This window comes from Pimephales promelas, chromosome 23 (assembly GCF_988280905.1).
Source record: "Pimephales promelas chromosome 23, fPimPro1.hap1.1, whole genome shotgun sequence".
Taxonomy (NCBI): Eukaryota; Metazoa; Chordata; class Actinopteri; order Cypriniformes; family Leuciscidae; genus Pimephales; species Pimephales promelas.
In genome coordinates, this window is record NC_142791.1 from 9,456,964 (window position 1) to 9,479,122 (window position 22,159).

The following is a 22,159-nucleotide window of genomic DNA, read 5'->3' on the forward strand; positions in this document are numbered from 1 at the left end:
TCTTCTCAAAACTCTGGATTCTGATAGAGGGCCATGAGACTTAGACCTGAGTGCAACAATGGAGGCCCTAGACCCTTCCAGAGCTGAGATATCGAAACTCAAAATTTCGACCAGAAAAAAAAACGACAGTGTTACCCCTTACGTTTTTTTTGGGGGGGGGCAAAAAATTAAGTATCCCCAATCTTCTCAATACTCTGGATTCTGATAGAGGGCCATGGGACTTATGGTGCGTTCTATTATAGCCAACGAACCGACTCGGACCTCGGATTTGACGTCACGTCCACACTTCAAGCGTTCTATTTGCTTTGCGCGTCCGAGTCGAAGAAAAAATGGACGCCACCCGGAAAGCTGTTATAATGGTAGCACTGGCCGAGTACCAGGCACTTACATTAAAAAAAAATTATTATGACTACACCTTATTAAAACGCAGCCATTTGAACTTGAAAATGTTCACTTTATTAATGTTTTTCATGTTAATCTTCTGTTAGCAACGCTAGCAACGTCAGTAATTGCACTCACAACAACCGATTCCAGGGGACGCAGTAATACGAGCGTCATTTAAAATACCAAAGCGGTTCAAAAACAATGAAAACAATTCATTCTTACAAGTCACAGGGCGCAGCCATCTTGAATTCCGAAACGGAATTCTTGCTCGGTGTCCTCGCGGTTGTCCGACGTCCGAGAGGAGAAATCCGAGGAAAGGGGGCGTGTTGCTAGGCAACGTCTGTCGTCCGATTCGGATCTCCGAGACGGATGAATAATAGAACGCACCATTAGACCTGAGAGCAAAAATTGAGGCTCTAGACCCTTCCAGAGCTGAGATATCGAAACTCAAAATTTCGACCAGAAAAAAAAAACGACAGTGTTACCCCTTACGTTTTTTTTGGGGGGGGGCGAAAAATTAAGTATCCCCAATCTTCTCAATACTCTGGATTCTGATAGAGGGCCATGAGACTTAGACCTGAGTGCAAAAATGGAGGCTCAAGACCCTTCCAGAGCTGAGATATCGAAACTGAAAATTTCGACCAGAAAAAAAACGACAGTGTTACCCCTTACGTTTTTTTTGGGGGGGGCGAAAAATTAAGTATCCCCAATCTTCTCAATACTCTGGATTCTGATAGAGGGCCATGAGACTTAGACCTGAGTGCAAAAATGGAGGCTCTAGACCCTTACAGAGCTGAGATATCGAAACTCAAAATTTCGACCAGAAAAAAAACGACAGTGTTACCCCTTACGTTTTTTTTGGGGGGGCGAAAAATTAAGTATCCCCAATCTTCTCAATACTCTGGATTCTGATAGAGGGCCATGAGACTTAGACCTGAGTGAAAAAATGGAGGCTCTAGACCCTTCCAGAGCTGAGATATCGAAACTCAAAATTTCGACCAGAAAAAAAAAAAACGACAGTGTTACCCCTTACGTTTTTTTTTTGGGGGGGGCGAAAAATTAAGTATCCCCAATCTTCTCAATACTCTGGATTCTGATAGAGGGCCATGAGACTTAGACCTGAGTGCAAAAATGGAGGCTCTAGACCCTTCCAGAGCTGAGATATCGAAACTGAAAATTTCGACCAGAAAAAAAAACGACAGTGTTACCCCATTACGTTTTTTTTTTGGGCGGGCGAAAAATTACGTATCCCCAATCTTCTCAATACTCTGGATTCTGATAGAGGGCCATGAGACTTAGACCTGAGTGCAAAAATGGAGGCTCTAGACCCTTCCAGAGCTGAGATATCGAAACTCAAAATTTCGACCAGGAAAAAAAACGACAGTGTTACCCCTTACGTTTTTTTTTTTTGGGGGGGGGGGGGGGGGCGAAAAATTAAGTATCCCCAATCTTCTCAATACTCTGTATTCTGATAGAGGGCCATGAGACTTAGACCTGAGTGCAAAAATGGAGGCTCTAGACCATTCCAGAGCTGAGATATCGAAACTGAAAATTTCGACCAGAAAAAAAAAACGACAGTGTTACCCCTTACGTTTTTTTTTTTTTTGGGGGGGGGGGGCGAAAAATTAAGTATCCCCAATCTTCTCAATACTCTGGATTCTGATAGAGGGCCATGAGACTTAGACCTGAGTGCAAAAATGGAGGCTCTAGACCCTTACAGAGCTGAGATATCGAAACTCAAAATTTCGACCAGAAAAAAAACAACAACAGTGTTACCCCTTACGTTTTTTGGGGGGGGCGAAAAATTAAATATCCCCAATCTTCTCCATACTCTGGATTGTGATAGAGGGCCATGAGACTTAAGGCCATTGCACACCGAGTCCGAAATTCGCATCCGAAATTTTCGCACGTTAAAAAAAAAATTCGACCTCACGATATGTCAGTCACGCTTGCACACCGCCTCCGAAACTTTCGTCCGTCATAAAATTAATCGGATCGGGTTCGATTTTCTGCGTTTTTCGCATCCAGAGCCAGCATTTTGAGAGGTCTTTTGACAATTCAGGGCCGGAGGGAGCTCGTCCTCAAATCATTGCACATATGCGCCGTGCTTTCAGTTTCGGTTTTCAATTCGATCAAGTGTTTATGTTCTCTTCTCTATATTGGATTATGAAATTAATAAACCTCCCCTTTCAATCAGATTGAAATTTAGGATCGAATAAGGTGTGATTGAGCAGCCTATTCGATAACTAATGTATTATTTGGGCACAATATACACAATAACAGCCTAGCTGTTCTGTCTGCCCAGCGCTTCCAACGGGCCGCGCGCGGGTGTGTGTTTGTCCGTGTGTGTGTCCATACCTGGTCCATTTCAGACTGACACACTGCCAGTCTCCGTTCAGAATCGATTGGTTCACGGAAATTGGTGGTCTTGTTTTTAATATGTGGCTCCAGGATCGCTAGCAAAGCATCAAACTGTCCCACTGACATTCTGAGGTAAATTTTGAATCGCTCAGGATAAATTCGCAACTCCTTGATAAGGTGGAACTCCTTCCTCTCGGCGCAATTTCAGGATTGGATGGACGTAATATTTTCTCTTTCTTCTCTTTTCAATAAGAGAGAGGGCAAAAATCATCCTCACTGCTTGACGAATCCATTTGGTATTTTTGCGTTTTTTCCCGCAAAGGTTTAAGAAATACGCAACGGACTCGGTGTGCAAGGTTTCTATGCGTGACGAATTTTTAGGCTGACGAACACGAAAATACGCATACGAATATTTCGTACTCGGTGTGCAATGGCCTTTAGACCCGAGTGCAAAAATGGAGGCTCTAGACCCTTACAGAGCTGAGATATTGAAACTCAAAATTTTGACCAGAAAAAAAAAACGACAGTGTTACCCCTTACGATTTTTTTTTTGGGGGGGGGGCGAAAAATTAAGTATCCCCAATCTTCTCAAAACTCTGGATTCTGATAGAGGGCCATGAGACTTAGACCTGAGTGCAAAATGGAGGCTCTAGACCCTTCAAGAGCTGAGATATCGAAACTCAAAATTTTGACCAGAAAAAAAAAACGACAGTGTTACCCCTTACGTTTTTTTTGGGGGGCGAAAAATTAAGTATCCCTAATCTTCTCAATACTCTGATTTCTGATAGAGGGCCATGAGACTTAGACCTGAGTGCAAAAATGGAGGCTCTAGACCCTTACAGAGCTGAGATATCGAAACTCAAAATTTCAACCAGAAAAAAAAACGACAGTGTTACCCCTTACAATTTTTTTTTTTTTTGGGGGGGGGGGGGGGGGGCGAAAAATTAAGTAACCCCAATCTTCTCAAAACTCTGGATTCTGATAGAGGGCCATGAGACTTAGACCTGAGTGCAACAATGGAGGCCCTAGACCTTTCCAGAGCTGAGATATCGAAACTCAAAATTTCGACCAGAAAAAAACGACAGTGTTACCCCTTACGTTTTTTGGGGGGGGGAGGGGGCGAAAAATTAAGTATCCCCAATCTTCTCAATACTATGGATTCTGATAGAGGGCCATGAGACTTAGACCTAAGTGCAAAAATGGAGGCTCTAGACCCTTCCAGAGCTGAGATATCTAAACTCAAAATTTCGACCAGAAAAAAACGACAGTGTTACCCCTTACGTTTTTTTTTTTTTTGGGGGGGGATGGAAATTAAGTATCCCCAATCTTCTCAAAACTCTGGATTCTGATAGAGGGCCATGAGACTTAGACCTGAGAGCAACAATGGAGGCTCTTGACCCTTCCAGAGCTGAGATATTGAGATCCCACGTAGCATTTATGCCACTATAAAAATCTCAATATCTCAGCTCTGGAAGGGTCTAGAGCCTCCATTTTTGCATTCGTGTCTAAGTCTCATGGCCATCTATGAGAATCCAGAGTTTCAAGTTGATCAGAGAAACTCAAAATTTCAACCCCCCAAAAAAACGACAGTGGTACCCCTGTCGATTTTTTTTTTTTTCGGTGCTCAAAAAGTTTCTCCAATCTTCTCAAAACTCTGGATTCTGGTAGAGGGCCATGAGACTTAGACCTGAGTGCAAACATTTTGTCTCTTGACCCTTTCAGAGCCAAGATATTGAGATCCCACGTAGCATTTATGCCAATGAAAGCTTTAGCTTAAGTTCTGTCAGGAAAACTCAATCAGCGCGTCATGTATTACCTCAATCCTATCCAATCAGGTGTTAACAGTCACAGTATAAAAGATTGGTACTTCCACTTGTCTGAGTTCGCAGATGCTGACGCTGCCATTCACCTCCATCCTCCCCAACCACCACCAAAATGATACCTTCCCCATCTATCCTCCCCATCACCACCACCAGGATGGTCCCTTCCTTAACCCAAGGGTGTCGGCTGCGCCCCCGCCTTCATCTCAGACGGGACATGCAGATTCGGCTAACCTCGCTTTGCTCGCTAAGGACGGGGCCTACGCCAAAGAACTCATAAATTTATGCTTGCTGAGCTGTCAATAAATGTATTCTGCTTTTCAACTTATCTCCCGAGTCTTTCTGGTAGAATTATAAATATCTCAATATCTCAGCTCTGGAAGGGTCTAGAGCGTCTATTTTTGCACTCAGGTCTAAGTCTCATGGTCCTCTATCAGAATCCAGAGTTTCAAAAAGATCAGAGAAACTCAAAATTTCGACACCCCCCCCAAAAAACGACAGTGGTACCCCCCTTTTTTTTTTTTTTTTCTGGTACGAAAAATAAGTTTCTCTAATCTTCTCAAAACTCTGGATACTGATAGAGGGCAATGAGATTTATACCTGAGTGCAAAAATGGAGTCTCTAGACCCTTCCAGAGCTGAGATATTGAGATCACGTAGCATTTATGCCACTATAAAAATCTCAATATCTCAGCTCTTGAAGGGTCTAGAGCCTCCATTTTTGCATCCATGTCTAAGTCTCATGGCCCTCTATGAGAATCCATAGTTTCAAGAAGATCAGAGAAACTAAAAATTTCGCCCCTCCCCCCCCCAAAAAAAATAAAAAAAAACAACAACAGTGGTACCCCTTTCATTTTTTTTTTTTTCAGTGTGAAAAAATAAGTTTATCCAATCTTCTCAAAACGCTGGATTCTGATAGACGGCCATGAGACTTAGACCTGAGTGCAAAAATTGAGTCTCTAGACCATTCCAGAGCTGAGATGTTGAGATCCCACGTAGGGGGCGCCCCCGGGGGCGCCATCGGCCGGTCCCCCAAAAATTTTAGGGGGCCGGTGCGCTCATCCGCCAACCCACGTCCGTTTGCCTTCGGCCCAATAACGGAAAGGACCTTTTTTCAGCCTTGGACTAGAGTTACTGGAAATCGAAATACAGTGACTTGCTGGCAACCGTCCTGCCAGTACTGTAAAAACACAAGAAAACACAGGATGCACACAGGAAATGACTCTAACATGAATGCATTGATTGATTCCTAGGTTTATTTTGTTATGAATAAACAAATGTGTAATATTAAGGAAAAACCCTATGATTAAAGTTGTAATGTTATATTTTTCAAGTTTTTGTTCTAAAAAAAGAAAGATGGACACAGAAAATGACTCTAATATGACCAGATTGATTGATTCGAATATATTTAGTTTGTTAAAAACAATGTGCAATCTGTAAAACAAAAACCTCAAAAAAATTATAGTTGAAATGGTATACTGCTGGAATTTTTTGACCTTGAGAAAAAGCTTAAAGTATAGACCAACAAATTTTATGTTTATTAATGTATTTCATGTTGGTCCATTTTTGGGAAGTACACCTGTTTTGACCTGATGTCCATTGGAATGGACAAAAAAAAAATCACAATGAAACCAATTATATATATATATATATATATATATATATATATATATATATATATATATATATATAAACATTTCATTTGTTTTCATTTATAGAAACCTCATGAGCTGGGAAAATGTACTTTTATATTTTTCAGAAACTTGAAACATAATTCAGGTCTGAGGGGGTTAATTTCTTTTCGACTGAAGAGAGAAAGACATGGACATCTTGGATGACATGGGGGTGAGTTAATTATCAGCAAAAGTTTTTTTTAAAGTGAACTACTCCTATAAGTTTAAAAATGCATATGTTTAGTGCAGAAGATAAACGACTAAATATTAATGTAGTAATGATATTGCTGACGATATGGATAGGTAAAAATCAAACCCACAGAAAATATTGAATACTTATGAAAGAAAACTTTATTTGTGATTTATAAACAAAACACATTACCAGATTTCATAAAGTAATATAAAATAATAAACACCATTACACTGATGAGCAGGTGTACAAAAATTTTGTCCAACATATTTGCACCGTCAAAGTCAAAAGCGTAGTGCCACTTAGGCACTGGATGAATTTATATATAATTACAACACACAAGCAGAATACATAGACCCTTTTTATTATCTCTTTTATAATTTTTTGAGATTTTTTTATTTATTATTATTTTTATTTTTTTTCAGAAGGAAGAGGCTTATATAATAGGGAAGTATGAACTTGTTCACAATACAGTGTTATTGATTTCAAAGCCTAGCACAAAACGAAGGATTGATCCTTTCAAGTTGCAAAAATCATAAGGTTGTAAAGGAAAGCAATTTAGACCATAAAACTACAGCATTACATATATCTAGAATGTTAAAGTTAACGTTGATCGCCACAGAGCCGACATCGTTTCTGTGTCTTCTTTGTACACTCTATGTAATCAGTTTATGTTCATGTATGACTGAGTGAATAATTTGATTTATGTCTACATACTTCAGCAGAGACGATACATATCTCCAGTTCCATCGTAAATGAGAAAAAAATAGTTATGAAAAACATATCTGTTCATTTATATCTATATATAATTTTTGTTTTAATTGCGTTTAACATGCAAAACAGTCACTTGGTGATCTGACAGCACTGAACCACACCTGAAAGAGACTTGAGTGTGTGTGTGTGAGCGTTTTGTGATGATATGGTCTCATAGCAGCACAAACATCTCTCTTTTACTGAACAGTATCTCTACAGACTTAGAAGGGAAAGAAAAGAGAGATGTGATCCCTCTAAAAAAAACCTGTTCGAATGTTTAAAAAAAAATCCTATTATTTACAACAACTATGTCATGAAGTTATGTCTCACCATTGATTATATACAGTAGAAAAAATCTGTACTGTCTACTATTGAGTTTTTCAGTCTAATCTCCACTCACCCTCTGTCATTGCCCTATAAAGCACCATACGCCATAGCTAAACATCTCCATAAGCATTTCTGCATAGTCCATTATGGTTCCACTGCTGTGAGAGCATAAACACAGGTGTGTATTGAGTTTGTGTGTGCATGTAGGGGCCAGTACATGTGCTTATGTTTCCAGCAGAAGGAGTGACAATAATATTGGCAATTTCACAGGCTTGATTTTTTTCTGCTCTTTCTTGTCACACAGTACAATACGGGCCACCAGGGGGCAGTACTGACATGGGACCAGCACAGCACACCAGATAAAGAAAGGTTGGCAAAATAAGATATGGAAAAGTTACAAGCAGTAGGTGAGGGAAAGAAGCTGGACTAAGACATTAAGCCAGCGGGAAGGGGGATGACGTCTATCAAACATTCAAAACAGCAGCGAAGGAAGTAGGTGTGTTTGAAAAGAAGCAACAACATCCGTTCTACTATTTTACAGACTTTTGAGAGGCTGTTGTGCTTCAGTCCTGTTGTGGGTTTAGCTGTACAGCGAGTGGAGAGCCTGTTCGGGGTGTGATACATTAGAGAGCAGCTGTATGCACGTAATTTGTCAGTGCGTGATTTGGGACTATATAAGATGAGATTTACTTGCTCTTATAAAAATACACTGAGATTTCAGCGTTAGTTTAGGAGTGGGACAGAAGCTTTTTTTTCTTTGTGTAAAGCAAGTGTCTTGTATTCGCTGCTACATTCCCATCTCTGCAGACGTTTACTTTAGATCTGCTCTAGAAACCAGACACTGGTCTTTCTGATAATTGCAGTTAGATTTGCGTCTCTTTTACAAAGTTTTGTTTCCAGCAGATCAAGGCGTGAGACAGGGCCCGGGGAGGTTGCTTCTTCCCCATTTGTATTTGAGGGAGGAAGGCAGGGATGGAGTCAGAGAAAACTCTTGGTATTACAGGAGTTAATATCCTGGAGATTTGGTTGATCCTTTTAAAAGAGAAGAGGGACTTCCCTTGACGTGGTTGAAAAGGTCATTCACAAGGTGCCAGCGGACTTGGTTTGCATTTTGCAGACTATGTGTTTTCTGATAAATTTCTGCACGATAGAGTAGAGTTAGAAAAATAGCCAATCAGAGTCATGGAAATACGTTTACAGGGTTAACTTGTGATTTTTATGTTCACTTGAATTGGTAGGTACGGTATGTAGAAGGATCTTTTTCTCTTTACATTTTCAGTATTTTTGGTTTTCTCTTTCTGTCAGCGTTTGCTACAAACACAAGTTGATCGCTGTACTTTTGTAGTAAGACGTTCTTCATTACTCTTCGCCATCGTCTTTCCCTTTATCCTTCTTGTCCTTCTTTTCCTTCTTCTTCTTTTTCTTCTTCTTGGACTCCTCTTTCTTTCCGAAGGTGATGAACTCGCCCTTGTCATCAACAGCACCTGGATCCTGCCGGATGGAGATGATGGCAGGGGAGCCGGGAATGATGAAGGCTTCAGGAGGAATCTCTCCCGGCTTCAGGGCTTGTGGAGGACCGTAGCCGGGGCCCGCGCCGTAGCGGAAGCTCCAGCTGTTACTGTTGATTCCAGCTCCTACAGGAGGGGACAGCTGTCCCTCTCCCTCCCCATCTGAGTGAGACAAATTACAAGGATTAGATTTTATCATCATCACTTTAAAAAAATAAAAATCAGGTTCAACACATAAAATAAAATGAAACAATTACTAATTACTATTATCTAACACCTAACTCCAAGTTTCTCCAGGGATACTGCACGTGTAATTCAAGCCTGAAGAAATCAATAGATATGATAGATAGATAGATAGATAGATAGATAGATAGATAGATAGATAGATAGATAGATAGATAGATAGATAGATAGATAGATAGATAGATAGATAGATAGATAGATAGATAGATAGATAGATAGATAGATAGATAGATAGATAGATAGATTTACATTCATTTACAAATCAATGGACAGCCCTTAAAACAGCTTCATTGCTTATTAATATTTTCAACATTTTTATCATGTCGTGCAACCAACAAAGCTGAAACAATGCTGGGAAAAAAAGGGAAATGATGTCATAGAGAGACCCTGTCTGTAAATAAACAAATAAATAAATAAAATGTTATTACTTTTTACTTGATTGCAACGCATGACAAGAATCATTACATTTAAACATTTTCTGAAAGCACTATTGTTTTCAAAACTATATCAAACAAACATAAAACAAAGAGAATACTTCTAATAACTTTTTTTTCTTTCTGGAGATGAATGGCAAAAACAATCTGCATCAAGTGCATGATTGGAGAAACATGTTTTCTTTGCTTTATTTAACACTGATCTAAACCTACAAGTAATGAGCGCGCACACACACACACACACACACACACACACACACACACACACACACACACACACACACACACACACACACACACACACACACACACACACAGCATCACTCTTGAGTGCACTTTCATTCAATGTTCATGTTTGAAAGTGTACTACCCCAACAGGGACAGAGAGCTGAGTACAGAGTGAGACTCTTATGTACTACTTTCCCTACATATGCAGGGCTCTTTGCCACACCAGTTACTCTATGACCTACTTTCATTTCTGTGTTTTATTTAGATCTCACCATGACCCTGAAATGCAATTCTGTTTGTTTTTTGATCGGTACGTTTATGACAGTACCGCGCGGCTTATTTCAATAAATGCAAAACCTAGCAGGGATTATCCATTTTGATATTCTTTCCTCAGCTTAAATGAACCTGCATGGGTGGATTGTGGATCTATGTGTGCGTGCAACAACTTACTAGACTAAATTAGGAATCCTTCTCGCGCTCAGTTTCAGGCACGTCTAAATTTAGACACTTCAAATACATCCATTAATATGCCAACTGCTCTTTTTTTTCCCTTATGGCTACTGATCTAATGTGTAACTGTTCAAAATCTTGACCATGTTGAAAATATGCCACCTCTGCATTACTACAGAACACTCATTGCACACAGATGGTGCAGTAAAGAGTCAATGAGAGAGCGTTCACATGCACATCGTATGCCGCCCCCTGAGCTTGACGGATCACATTTGGCTGAGAAGGTCAGAAATTGTGGTTTAGAGTGGTAGCATTTACTTGCAGAGTGGTCAGATCTCTGGTGAGAGAGTAACTCATGTGTTCATGTGTTAGTCACACCTCACTCAATATCCCTGTGGCTTTCAATATGGCAGTAATATCAGTGCATGAGTGTGTCTGCTTGTTAAGTTTCATGACAAAGCAGGTCAACTGAGCAGACTAGTTCTCATTCTCATGAGACCAAAGAGAAGATCAACATAGTGTGAACACAGTTTAAAACAAACTTTTATTGCATTTCTCTCTTTGGTGTAAAGGTCAATGACAAGTAAGTCTTCCTGATTTAAAGAAATAAAAGTAAAAAAAAAAAAAAAAAAACATTTGCCAAGTTTTTAGAAAGTTATTCATTCATTCAGCATAAAAGTAATAGAAAGTAAAGTAAATTACAACTTTCCTACATTCTAAAAAAATAATATTTTCATCTTTTTTTTTATTTATCTTTGAGTGAATTAATCTTCAACCAGCAAGCTACATTGAGTTACTTGAGGAACTTAATAATTTGTATAAACACAAATTTTAAAGTTGATTCCTCAAATATTTAATTTGCTTCAACTTCCAGAGCTATAACCCTGGGACCAATTAATCTTATCTATTTCAGTTGAAATCATCAGCTATCATAGCACATGCTTGTAAAACTTAACATGTATTTAAGATGCATATTCAATGAAAAAGCAAGGTATTACTTGTCACTGGCATAATAGAAATCATTGCTTAGATTCAATGTTTTTACCTTTATGTATCTACTCTTCAGCACAATGGTAACCACAACAACTTCAACATTAGATAAACTCTTTTAAATGTCAAACATAACAGCATTTAACGCTAGCAGGTCTTTCTCTTCACTAAAAACAAGTAAATTATATATTTAGTCCAAAGCAAAGCATGATGGGAACTAGAAATCCCCTCCCCAATTTTCCTATTTTCCTAAGTTATCAAGACAATTTCATTAAGTTACTACAACCTAATTTAAATAATAATAATTAGTGAAGAAATTATTCAAGTTTAAATTACAGATAATATTAAGTTGATGTAATGATCAACGTTATCATATCAACAGAACTCTACAAAATATTTTTTGCAACTTAAAAGGTTTAATTAAAACAATAATTAAGAATTGTTTTTATCTTGCAACCATACATTTATTAAGTTGTGGTAACAAGTCCCCTGAATTATATTTAGAGTGTACAATATTTCTACCTATCTTTTTCTCTACCTTCCACTCCTCTCCCCTTCCACACCTTGCTCGTTCTTCCATTTTGAGTATGGCTGGTTGCCATGGAAACCTCCTCCCCCATCCCTGCTCGCCCACTCCCAGCTGCTCCTGCTGCAGTATGTAAGATTCATTGTTGTTGCCTGGCAACAAGTCACACAGTGTTTCCTAGCAACAGGACCACCGGAGGGGTCTGCCAATCCTGAACCTCTGTGCATCTCCATCCCCCACTTCCCCCCTTCTCTTTCAGCATCACTCTCATTCTATCATTTCATTCCTTCCTCTATTACTCGTCTCTCTGCATCCCACATGCTTTATCTTTTAAATGACTCTCGGTATAGCAACCTCATATATCTTAAATCAAATTAATCTGTGACTCATTTTTCTGCTTGCCCTTTTTTATGTTCATCCTGTTCCCCTGACCTCAACTGTGTTATAATTTACAAGCACTAAACCTTACACAACTTACACAACACACCTGCACTGGTTCAGTAACACAACATTCGCCTGCTTATAATCACAACACCCAATTTTAAATGGACAACTAAACTGGTTTTCATAAGTCTATCAGATTTACAGTTTATAGGTCATACTTCAAACCTCTCTGCAGCCTGCTAGTAAAGAATCAATGTATTTCTCTTTCTCCTCTCCTCCTTTCTCTTTCTCTTTCAAGTCAAGTGTGTCTCTCTCGATCTGTCCCACTTACTCTATCCATTTCTTCCCACTGTCTGCTGTCATTCCAGTCCAGCTCTGCTCTATCAGCCTGTCAATATCTCCACCATCCACCCCCCAGGAGACCAGCCACACTTCCTTCATTCCTCTAATGGCACATTAGATTGATCGTCCTCTGTCTATCTGGCTCATCTTTGAGGAGAAGCATATCTCACTAATGCAAATTCAATAACAGGCTTCATGCATCACAATATTTGGATCCTTTGGTACTGAACTTCAGTAGAGTAGATGAAAGATGCCATCCAAGGCACATCATGCTCTTACTCAAAATAACCACATTTGGTGTATTGTGTCAACTGATGATTATGTTGCCTAATTAAGTGTTACAAATGAAATCATGTCAGAGGACTTGTCTTGATCCATCAGTATTTGTTAAAGGGAACCTATAATACCTTTTTTGGGGTTTACTAGAATGTAGCTTGAATGTTCAAAAAAACTCCTTGTTTTCACACACATTTTACATAATTGCAGCACCTCTCTTCCCAGTCTGTCAGTAACTTGTTTAGTTCAGGTCACTATGAAGCCCCTCCTTCTGAAAATCACAATGAGCTCTGATTGGTCGGTTGGACCGGTGTGTTGTGATTGGTCAACCGTTTGAGAGTGTTTCGGAAATGTCACGCCCCTTACCATAACTGAGTTTTAACCTACTACTAAAGCAACCAGGCCTTTTTTTGTGAATCCCTTGAGAGGGAATTATTTAAGAAAACTCAAGACTACAATTGACCCTTCACTAAGCCCCGCCCTCCCTAGTTACTGTTGTTACGCCTGTCAAGCTTCCGCGGCTGGCATATCTATTACAGTGTGTATGCACCGGTGTCAGACATTCCCAATCAGATAATTAGTAATTTTTGGCAAACATGTGAAATATCTGAGAGAGCAAGACAAAAGGGACTGCACTATTCTAATCGTGGGATATATCCATGACATAATACGCAACCGATTAGAGAATAATTTCTTAAAAATTGAAGCTAAAGCCCATAGTCCCAGCGCAAGCAGTATGCTGACCCTTCAAATGTGAAACACAAAAATTGAGGAGCAGATATGTTCGTGCACATAAGGGTAAGTGAAATGTGAAAATAATCCTAATAATTATAATAATTATAGTAAAGTATGTCAGTGAGCCTCCGTCTTGTCTTTAATCGTCTTATTTTACATTAGAATATACAGTATGCATTATGTCAATATTTCCAAGCAATAGGTGTTTTTGTTCATCCTGTCGATTTAGTTGTGAATGGGTCTCCCACACTGCTTGATCACGCCCATTATTTCTCCCCTCGGCTTTTAGATTTTCGGAAAGGAAAAAAAAATCCACTTCCCCTTCCAAACTTTTAGGATACCGGGTATCAGATTTGCACAATCCATACACACAATGTTTCGGCATGTTTCCCTCGCTCGTAAGCTTGCCAGACCTCCCAAGCCTAGTTACGGTTGCTAAGACACGACTGGCCAGTGGCGGTTTTCGGGCGTGGCTTAGCGAAGTCTCAAATGAAGAATATCAGAAAGTTCAGAAACAGCGCTTAATGTTATAGAGAATAACTCTCTCTGAAGTGGACATGTACATTTGCGCACCTTTCACACTCAAACGGCAACATTAGTTGAAAATGTAAAAAAAGCAATAAACTTTGGAATAAAGAAGAATATAATAATATATCTAAAAGAATGACGCACCGCACTGAACCACAGTAAGTAATTGTCACAAGATGTCTGGAAAAAAAATAATGCTAAAGCCAGGCTTGCAGACTTGTTCCCTGTCATTTTAGATCTTGGGAACAGTATTGCAATAAAGAGCGACAATGGAAAGAACACTCTCTGTACATGGATTGGAGATCTTTCAGGACAGTAAAAGAGCAGAGAAAGAGCTGACATTTTTGGATGAATGTCTAACCTGCTTTAAACAAGTTGTTTTAAACATGCATGAGCCCACGTCAGATTGAATCAACTTCAATTTGGGTCAAAAGTTTTGGCCGGCCCAGATTCTAGGTAACACTTTATTTCGATAGTCCACTTTAGACATTCTACTAACTATAAGTAACTTTTCAACTACATGTCAACAAACTGTCATTAGAGTATTAGTAGACTGTCAGCTTAAAATCTGCTAACACTTTATTTTGTTGGTCCATTCAACTGACTATAAGTAACTTGGCGACTACAAGTAAACTTATTCTCCTAACCCAAAGCCTAACACCTAACCATAACCTAACAGTCTACTGACAGTCTACTAGAATATACTAATACTCTAATGAGAGTTACTTGACATGTAGTTGAAAAGTTACTTATAATTAGTAGAATGTCTAAAGTGACTATCGAAATAAAGTGTAACCAATTCTAAGATTCATTACAAGACATCCAGAAATGCCACATGCATTAGGCATTTTAATTTGAACAGATGTAATAGGTTGATAAACATGATAATTTTGCTCGAGAGAAAATTACCAGATTAGCAAGAGCATGAAGTCTTGCAAGAAGATGATGGAGTCGTCAGTTTCAGACGATTAAGATTTAATTACACTCAGTTAGCAATGCAGACGTCTTTAAGATGTGACCTCACCTGCAGCGCTGGAGACCGTGGGCCAGTTCTGGACCAGCATGCCTTGTGCTCCCTGCATCACAGCTGAAGCCTCCTCCATATGCACAGAGCTAAAAACAAAACCAGTTGACATGTTATTAGTCTTATTTATTTTTTAAACATCCAGTTCCTCTTTGGACTGCTATTTAAAAAACAAGAGACAATGCTCAGTAAAACTAATGTAAAATGTATTTCAATATAAAATGCAGCTTCGCTTTTGGGCTGTGAGAGTAAATAAGGTGTGCAACAGGGACAGATGTGTTAGCGTGTCTTTTTCTGAGCTTTGGTCTGAAGGTGCGTGTGATGGGGAAAGTACATGTGACAGTGTGTGCTAGACTATCTGTGATCTAATGTGTCAGTGCGTGAGGTGGTGTGTGTGTGTGTGTGTGTGAGCTGTCTTGGTGGTTGTCATGATGCTTTAGCTACTTCAGACATGTTGACTGGAAAATACATAGACAGAGTGTCTACACAGAAATACACAATCCTTGGTTTCTCAGTCAAGGCTTAAAACTAGTCCCAGACTAAAATGCATATATGAGCTTTAACTAAAAGCAACTTGCACAGGCATATCTTAAAATGCAGTTATAGTGTTCAGCATCACATGATCCTTCAGATCAATCATACTAATATGATGATTTGATGCTCGATAAAAAAGTTATTATTAATATCAATGTTGAAAATAGTTGTGCTGCTTACTATTTTTGTGAAAATATTATAAATGTTACTGTCACATTTGATCAATTTAATGCATATTGCTGAATAAGTAAATTAAAGTACATTTCTTAAGTATATTTAAAAATAAATAAATAAATTAGGGTGGTGCAGAGATTAATTGCGATTAATCGCAACCAAAATAAAAGTTTGTGTTTACATAATATATTTGTGTGTGCTGTGTATAATTATTTTGTAACACACACATGCATGTATATATTGAGGAAAATGTGTTATTCATATATAAAATATTTAAATCTATATAAAATATTTATAGATTATGTATTTATATATATATATATATATATATATATATATATATAGTATTTATGTGCAAATAATTCTTAAATATATATGCATGCATATGTATTTACACATATATGTATTTTCACACACACATATATTATGTAAACACAAACTTTTCTTTTGGATGCGATTAATCGCAATTAATCTTTGCACAGCCCTAAAATAAATTAATAAATTAAAAAAAACCTGGCCACAATCTTTTGAATACAATATTTTGATTTGGAATAATTAGCATATCCAGAACAGCCATATTTTTCATTTTTGTTTAATTTGTTTATGATTACACTTAAAATGTGACAAAACCTGTCAAATGCCAAAATGAGCATGTATTGAATAAACTTACTATATTATGAAGTGTAAAATGTATCTTGCTTCAAGAAACTGACAAATTGGACAAATAATTGTTTTGCAGTCCAGAAATGTCCAGAATAAAGAAATACTGGAGAAATGTAGAAAGAAACATGATATAAAGGAAAAGCGTTCATCAGAGAGAGAAAAAGCGGATTGCAAAGAAAATGTATTACATTTTCAACATTCCCCTTCTCTCACAAGAGCCCATTTCATAATCTGATTTCCCCTAATACATTGTTTGGTTTCTTTACCATCTTTATCTTCCCTCCATTCCTCTCTTCATTTCTCATTCTCAGTCTGTCAGCAGGCCATGCATAACATAAGCCTGGGAACTTGTGGTAGACAGCTGAAGATGTACAACATACTTAACATTTCAACAAATACAGCGATGCACCCTAGAGTTGCGAGTATGCATTGCATTAAAGAGACTTTTCATTACCTATACACTTTTCAGCAATGGCCTTTTGCTTTTAGCACGGCTCTGTGTGTTTGTCACCATGGCAACCAGGATCAGACAAGCACCCACATAAAGAGCAGATCTGTGAATTATGCCAGCACTCCTATCCATTATGAATGTACAGACATGAGGAGCAGAAAGGAAGTGGGTATAGCAGGGCATCTGCAATGCAGCACAGGGTGTGCCCAGGCACTATACAGCATCCATAACTCTGATCCAGTGTGTGTGTGTGTGTGTGTGTGTTAGCATGATGGATCTGTCTAATTCCCTTAAAGCTGAAATGCACCCTGTGCCTTGAGGCAGAGTGAATCAGTAACTTTTCTAGCCTAAGGAGAGGCTTTTCGATTGAGGGGTGTGTATTTAAAGCCACTGGAAAGCTGTTCGGAATAAGTCGAATCAAAGAGAAAGCATGACAGAGAGTTCCAATTCTGGAATTAACCATCGTAATTCTCGGTTAACTCAGGGTCAAAGGGAAGTTATGAATAAATAATGTAAATCTACTATATAATAATAATAATGTGACATTTACAGACACCTTTAAACATCCTCTACTGAAATTAAGCTACAAGTAATGGTTTAAATTGAAATAGGTATGTATATTGCACATCTTTAATTACATTCATTGATTAAAAGTTTGGGTTGTGTTTAATATGGTTGATTACTTTCATCAAGATCATATTTATTTGACTAAAATAATGTAAAAACAGTATCATTGTGAAATAATATTACAATTTTAAAATAACAGTTTTCTATTTTAACCTGTTAACCGTCACCCCCCCCCCCCTTTTTTGAATAGACAAAATGCACATTTCGAACTTAAATGGTTGTAATTCAAGAATGCTTTGGAATATAGACATATGATTGGTCTTGTTTTAAAGAAGACATTTGGCAGATTTTTGTAGAAGTGAAATAAATTAAGAAAGTGAAACAGAAAAAAAGTTATAGAAGTTTGAGTTTATAGAAATGTACAATGTAAAAATATTAATTATTCATATTTTACATAAAATATATATTTTCAAAACCTGGGCTACTCTAAAATGTCAGAAAGATCAAAGCCAAAAATATGAACAAGTTGTGTTTCAAATTTTAGGTTGATATCTCAAAAAATGAGCTTTCAGTAAGATTTTGTTTGAGCGCAGTACCAAACTTTTTCACTAGGGCACAATCAGACTCCATTACTGCCCATATAAGGGCGCCTGCATTTCCATTCGTGTTTTGAGTGATATGAACCATTATTTTCACAATTTTCATACAATTTCTGAAGTAGAGATCCTATTCAGAAGTAGCATGGGAAGTTTGGCAGATTTTGATATGTATTGAACCTCTAAGAAACACATACAAAGAACACGCATGTAAGTCATAGCTAGCTGCCACGTCACAAATGGTGAATTTATTATTTTTTTCTTGATATTTCAAACTTTTCAGACCTTTTTTTTCCAAAATAATTGAATGGATTCTATCTTTTGAACTTTTGGCATGAAAACAAACTGAGGTATCTACCATTTTTTATGATTTTTCATGTTTACTGCTATTTTAAAATAAAGGTCTGAACACGCCTTATGAGTATGAAAATATTCTTGTTTTATTTATTCCAGTGATGGCAAATTTTTTTCAGAATTATTTGATGAATTGAAACGGCAGTCGTTTGGAATTTGGATTATTTTTTTTTTTTTTTTTATAAAAATTTTTGTTACAATGTAAATGTAAAGTCACTTTTAAAGAAAATTTTATTGCATCCTCACTGAATAAAAGTATTAATTCCTTTTAAAAAGCACATGCTTATTTCTCCCATTCTTACATTTATGCTACATTACCTTCACTTCCATCTAATGCTTACTTTATCTTTAAAAACACTATTCATTTAATAATACTGTATGCACTAATATTTAGCAAATCTCAAATTGAATACCCTTTTCCATTCTGTGTGTGCGTTGTGATACCTAAATTCCCAAATTATGCATAAAAATATTGATTTTAATAATTAGTGCTTTTAATAATTTTTTAGACAAAACAGTAAGGGATTTTAATATCTACTTTTTTTCTGTAATCTACCATGACATAATAATTGGCTTATCTGACAGAATTTTTACATTGGTGTATGTCTAAATGTAATTCATTAGTATTTAATGTTGTACAACATTTATTTGGTGTTCAGAGTGGCTCACACAGTGTCTACACCGGACGGGACACACAGCTAGAAATTGTCCATCCATCCATTTTTCTTTTTATCCAAAATAGCATAACGCTAGTAATTCAGGAATAGATTGGGGCAACGGTTTACCATTGTGAATTTGTTATGTTGTGCTGCACTGCATCCAGTGTAGACAGCATCACTGATTATAATGGGTTTGCTTTTGTCAGCCCTTGTGTGTAATGTCTCCTGTGCCCCTTTTTCCCACCAGCCTTCAGTCACAGACAAGCACATAAAACACACACAGACTAAACAATCCCTGGAGATGAGCCCACAGGGTAGCACAACATTATCACATAAAACAGACAGCACTTCACCCTTTGGAAACTGTATATGTGTGGTGATAGGGGAGGGGGCCTGGTTGTCTCTGGATATAAGTGTGTGTGCGGGTATGTGTGAAGAGTTAGGGAGAGAATAAATATTTAGCATTTTAGAGATGACTCATTTCGTCAGTTTTTGTGCACTGAAATGCTCCCCCTGAGATTTGAATTGCCTGCTTATCGGGCGTGGGTAAGCTCACACAATCAGCTCATCTGCTAGCTTGTCCTTTATGCTTGGTTGTGAAGGACTGTGCATCTGCTGTGGAGAATGCTGATGACCTACATACTCAAGATCAGACTGCAGAGCCACTATGCCAGGGAAAGGCCCTTAGCAAATGCTTCAAAGCTTGAGTTTGTGTGTGATGAAGGCAGACAGAGCACAGTTGGTCCACTGAGGAAGAGGCAAGAGGTCAGGAAGAAGTCAGAGATCTCCTGGTGGTCATGATTCTGGTGGCTCTTTATAGCCATCAGCAAACATCAGCACTGACAATCTTATTTGTGTTTTACTAATATGCTCCCTGTCCTCTGTAATTCTTCATTCCATCTTCTTTTGTTAACTTTACAGCTAACTTAAATGGACACAACCTATGCTTAAGCACTAACAACTTTGTTATGCGTATGCCGTTGTATTAAGTTTTGTATTTTTTCAGCTTTAGTTTACACTGATATAAAAAAAATTTAAAGCTCATTTAAAATATAAATAAATACTATAATATTATTTAAAGAATATTAAAACAACACGGATTACCATTAGTCATTACAAGTATTACAAGTGAACATCAATCAATTAACAATATAGCATATTTATCAATTTGGTTACAATTTATTTTGAGGTGACATTAAAAGGTTATGTTGTAACCATTAATTGACTACATGTACTTACTATAGAGTTATGGTTAGGGTTTGGTTTAGGGTTAGTTATATATTTATGGATAATTTAATTATTACCATAGAAAGTACATGTAGTGATGTGTAACTAAATTGTTACCATAAATTTAAAAAAATGAAACATCAATCTAGATTATTAAATGCTGTAAAATTTAGTTTCATTGTTAGTTCATGGTACCCAAAACATTAATTACTGTTATAAATCTAACCTTGCTGTAAAGTATTATCGGTATTTTTTTGAAAGTGTAAAATAACTATTCTTGAGGTTTAATCTGAAAAATTCAACTTTTTTTTTTTTTTTTGTATTATGTATAATATATTGAGGGTGCTTTATAGCTTCTGCTCTCACTTCAATTAGATTAAGTTCAAACAAGATGGTTTCCAGCATAATGACATTAAGGGTCAGAATTTGATTATTGTGGGTCAGGAAATGAGGAAATTAGAATTGGACATGTTTCACGGTGCTTTTACATTGACTCAGCTACCAAACCTTGGGCTTATGGTCTTTTCTCATAAATTGAGAAAATAGTTAGTGCTATGAAAGTACAGAATAAAACCTAACATTTAATTATTATTTAGCTACAGAAAATGAGGTGCATTCCCTATCGGTATAGAGAGGACTGTAACTCTTTCAGGACGTTATTAACAGCAAAAGTGCTTACCTCTGCACTCCTGCCCTCAGCGACGCAGAGTAACGCCAGTCAGCATTTGGCCCTTTGGGCTAGAGAAGGAAAGAAGGTGAGAGATAGATGAAGAGAAATAGATGGAAAGAAGGGGTGGAAGGACAGAAAAGGGTTAGATACATTCTCATCAATAAATCATGGTGCTCTGAGTGTGTGTGTTTGTCTTGCATTTTAATAAGAACCACAGCTAAAGGAGACCAGGACTAGAGAGACGATTACATGGTCCATGACTCACTTGTATAATCGTGTGAATGTGGAGAGAGTGCTTCATAATAAAGCATATGAAGGACACTTAACATTCACCAAATAACACAACCCATATAGGGATGCACGAGATTGGTTAATGGCCAATATTTGTGATTTTTAACTTATGGACATTGGTCGATATTGGACAATTCATTGATCATTTTTGCATTTAGACTAGAGAGTCTTTGCCATCATCCAGAGCTCATTCAAAATTAAGATTTAATCATTTAGTTATACACTATTGAATTTATTCTTGAGTGAATGTCTGTCTTTCATACATCCAATTATGATGTTATGCCTAAACTCACTTTACAGTTTTTTAAATCTATTGTTTGTTTGTTTTTTACAAAATATTAAGGAATTCAAATATCAGCCATAACACTAAAATATCATCATTTTGCAAACAATGATCATATTTGCCTATTTTTTTTTCATTTAGACAGTCTTTGCCATCATTTAGAGCTCATTCAATTTTATATTTAATCATTTAATAACACTGTTAAATGTAATCTTGAATGAATAACCGTCTTTCGTACCCCCAATTAGTTTGACTAGATTCACTTGCAGCTTTTAAATCTATTCATTTTTGTATTTTACAAAATATTATAGAATTTAAATATCGGGTGTAACACTGAAAAAAATGTATTTGACATCAGCTAAAATTGTATTATCGTGCATCCCTAGCCATTACCACACATTTTTAAATAACCCCAATCTTCTGCTCAAAAAAAGTTCCTGCATTTCTTCTCCCAACATCCACCCAATTCCCCAAGGTGCAGGAATGATATCATCCTGGAATACCAGCTGACCCCA

The 22,159-nt window shown here is 37.4% G+C and overlaps 1 protein-coding gene across 8 annotated transcripts in view; it reads right to left on the minus strand.

Annotated features, from left to right (window-relative positions):
• Positions 1-6,570: 6,570 nt before the first annotated feature.
• The window catches only part of LOC120482022 (protocadherin alpha-C2-like), a 55,276-nt gene continuing 39,687 nt past the window's right edge, over positions 6,571-22,159 (minus strand). For all 8 annotated transcript variants that reach the window (XM_089126217.1, XM_089126218.1, XM_089126221.1 and 5 more), the window contains exons 2-4: positions 21,080-21,138; positions 15,176-15,264; positions 6,571-9,177 (exon numbers count right to left, since the gene is read on the minus strand). In XM_089126217.1, coding sequence (XP_088982343.1) covers positions 8,867-9,177; positions 15,176-15,264; positions 21,080-21,138 — 459 coding nt within the window. In that variant the 3' untranslated portion in view covers positions 6,571-8,866. The remainder of the gene's footprint in view (positions 9,178-15,175; positions 15,265-21,079; positions 21,139-22,159) is intronic.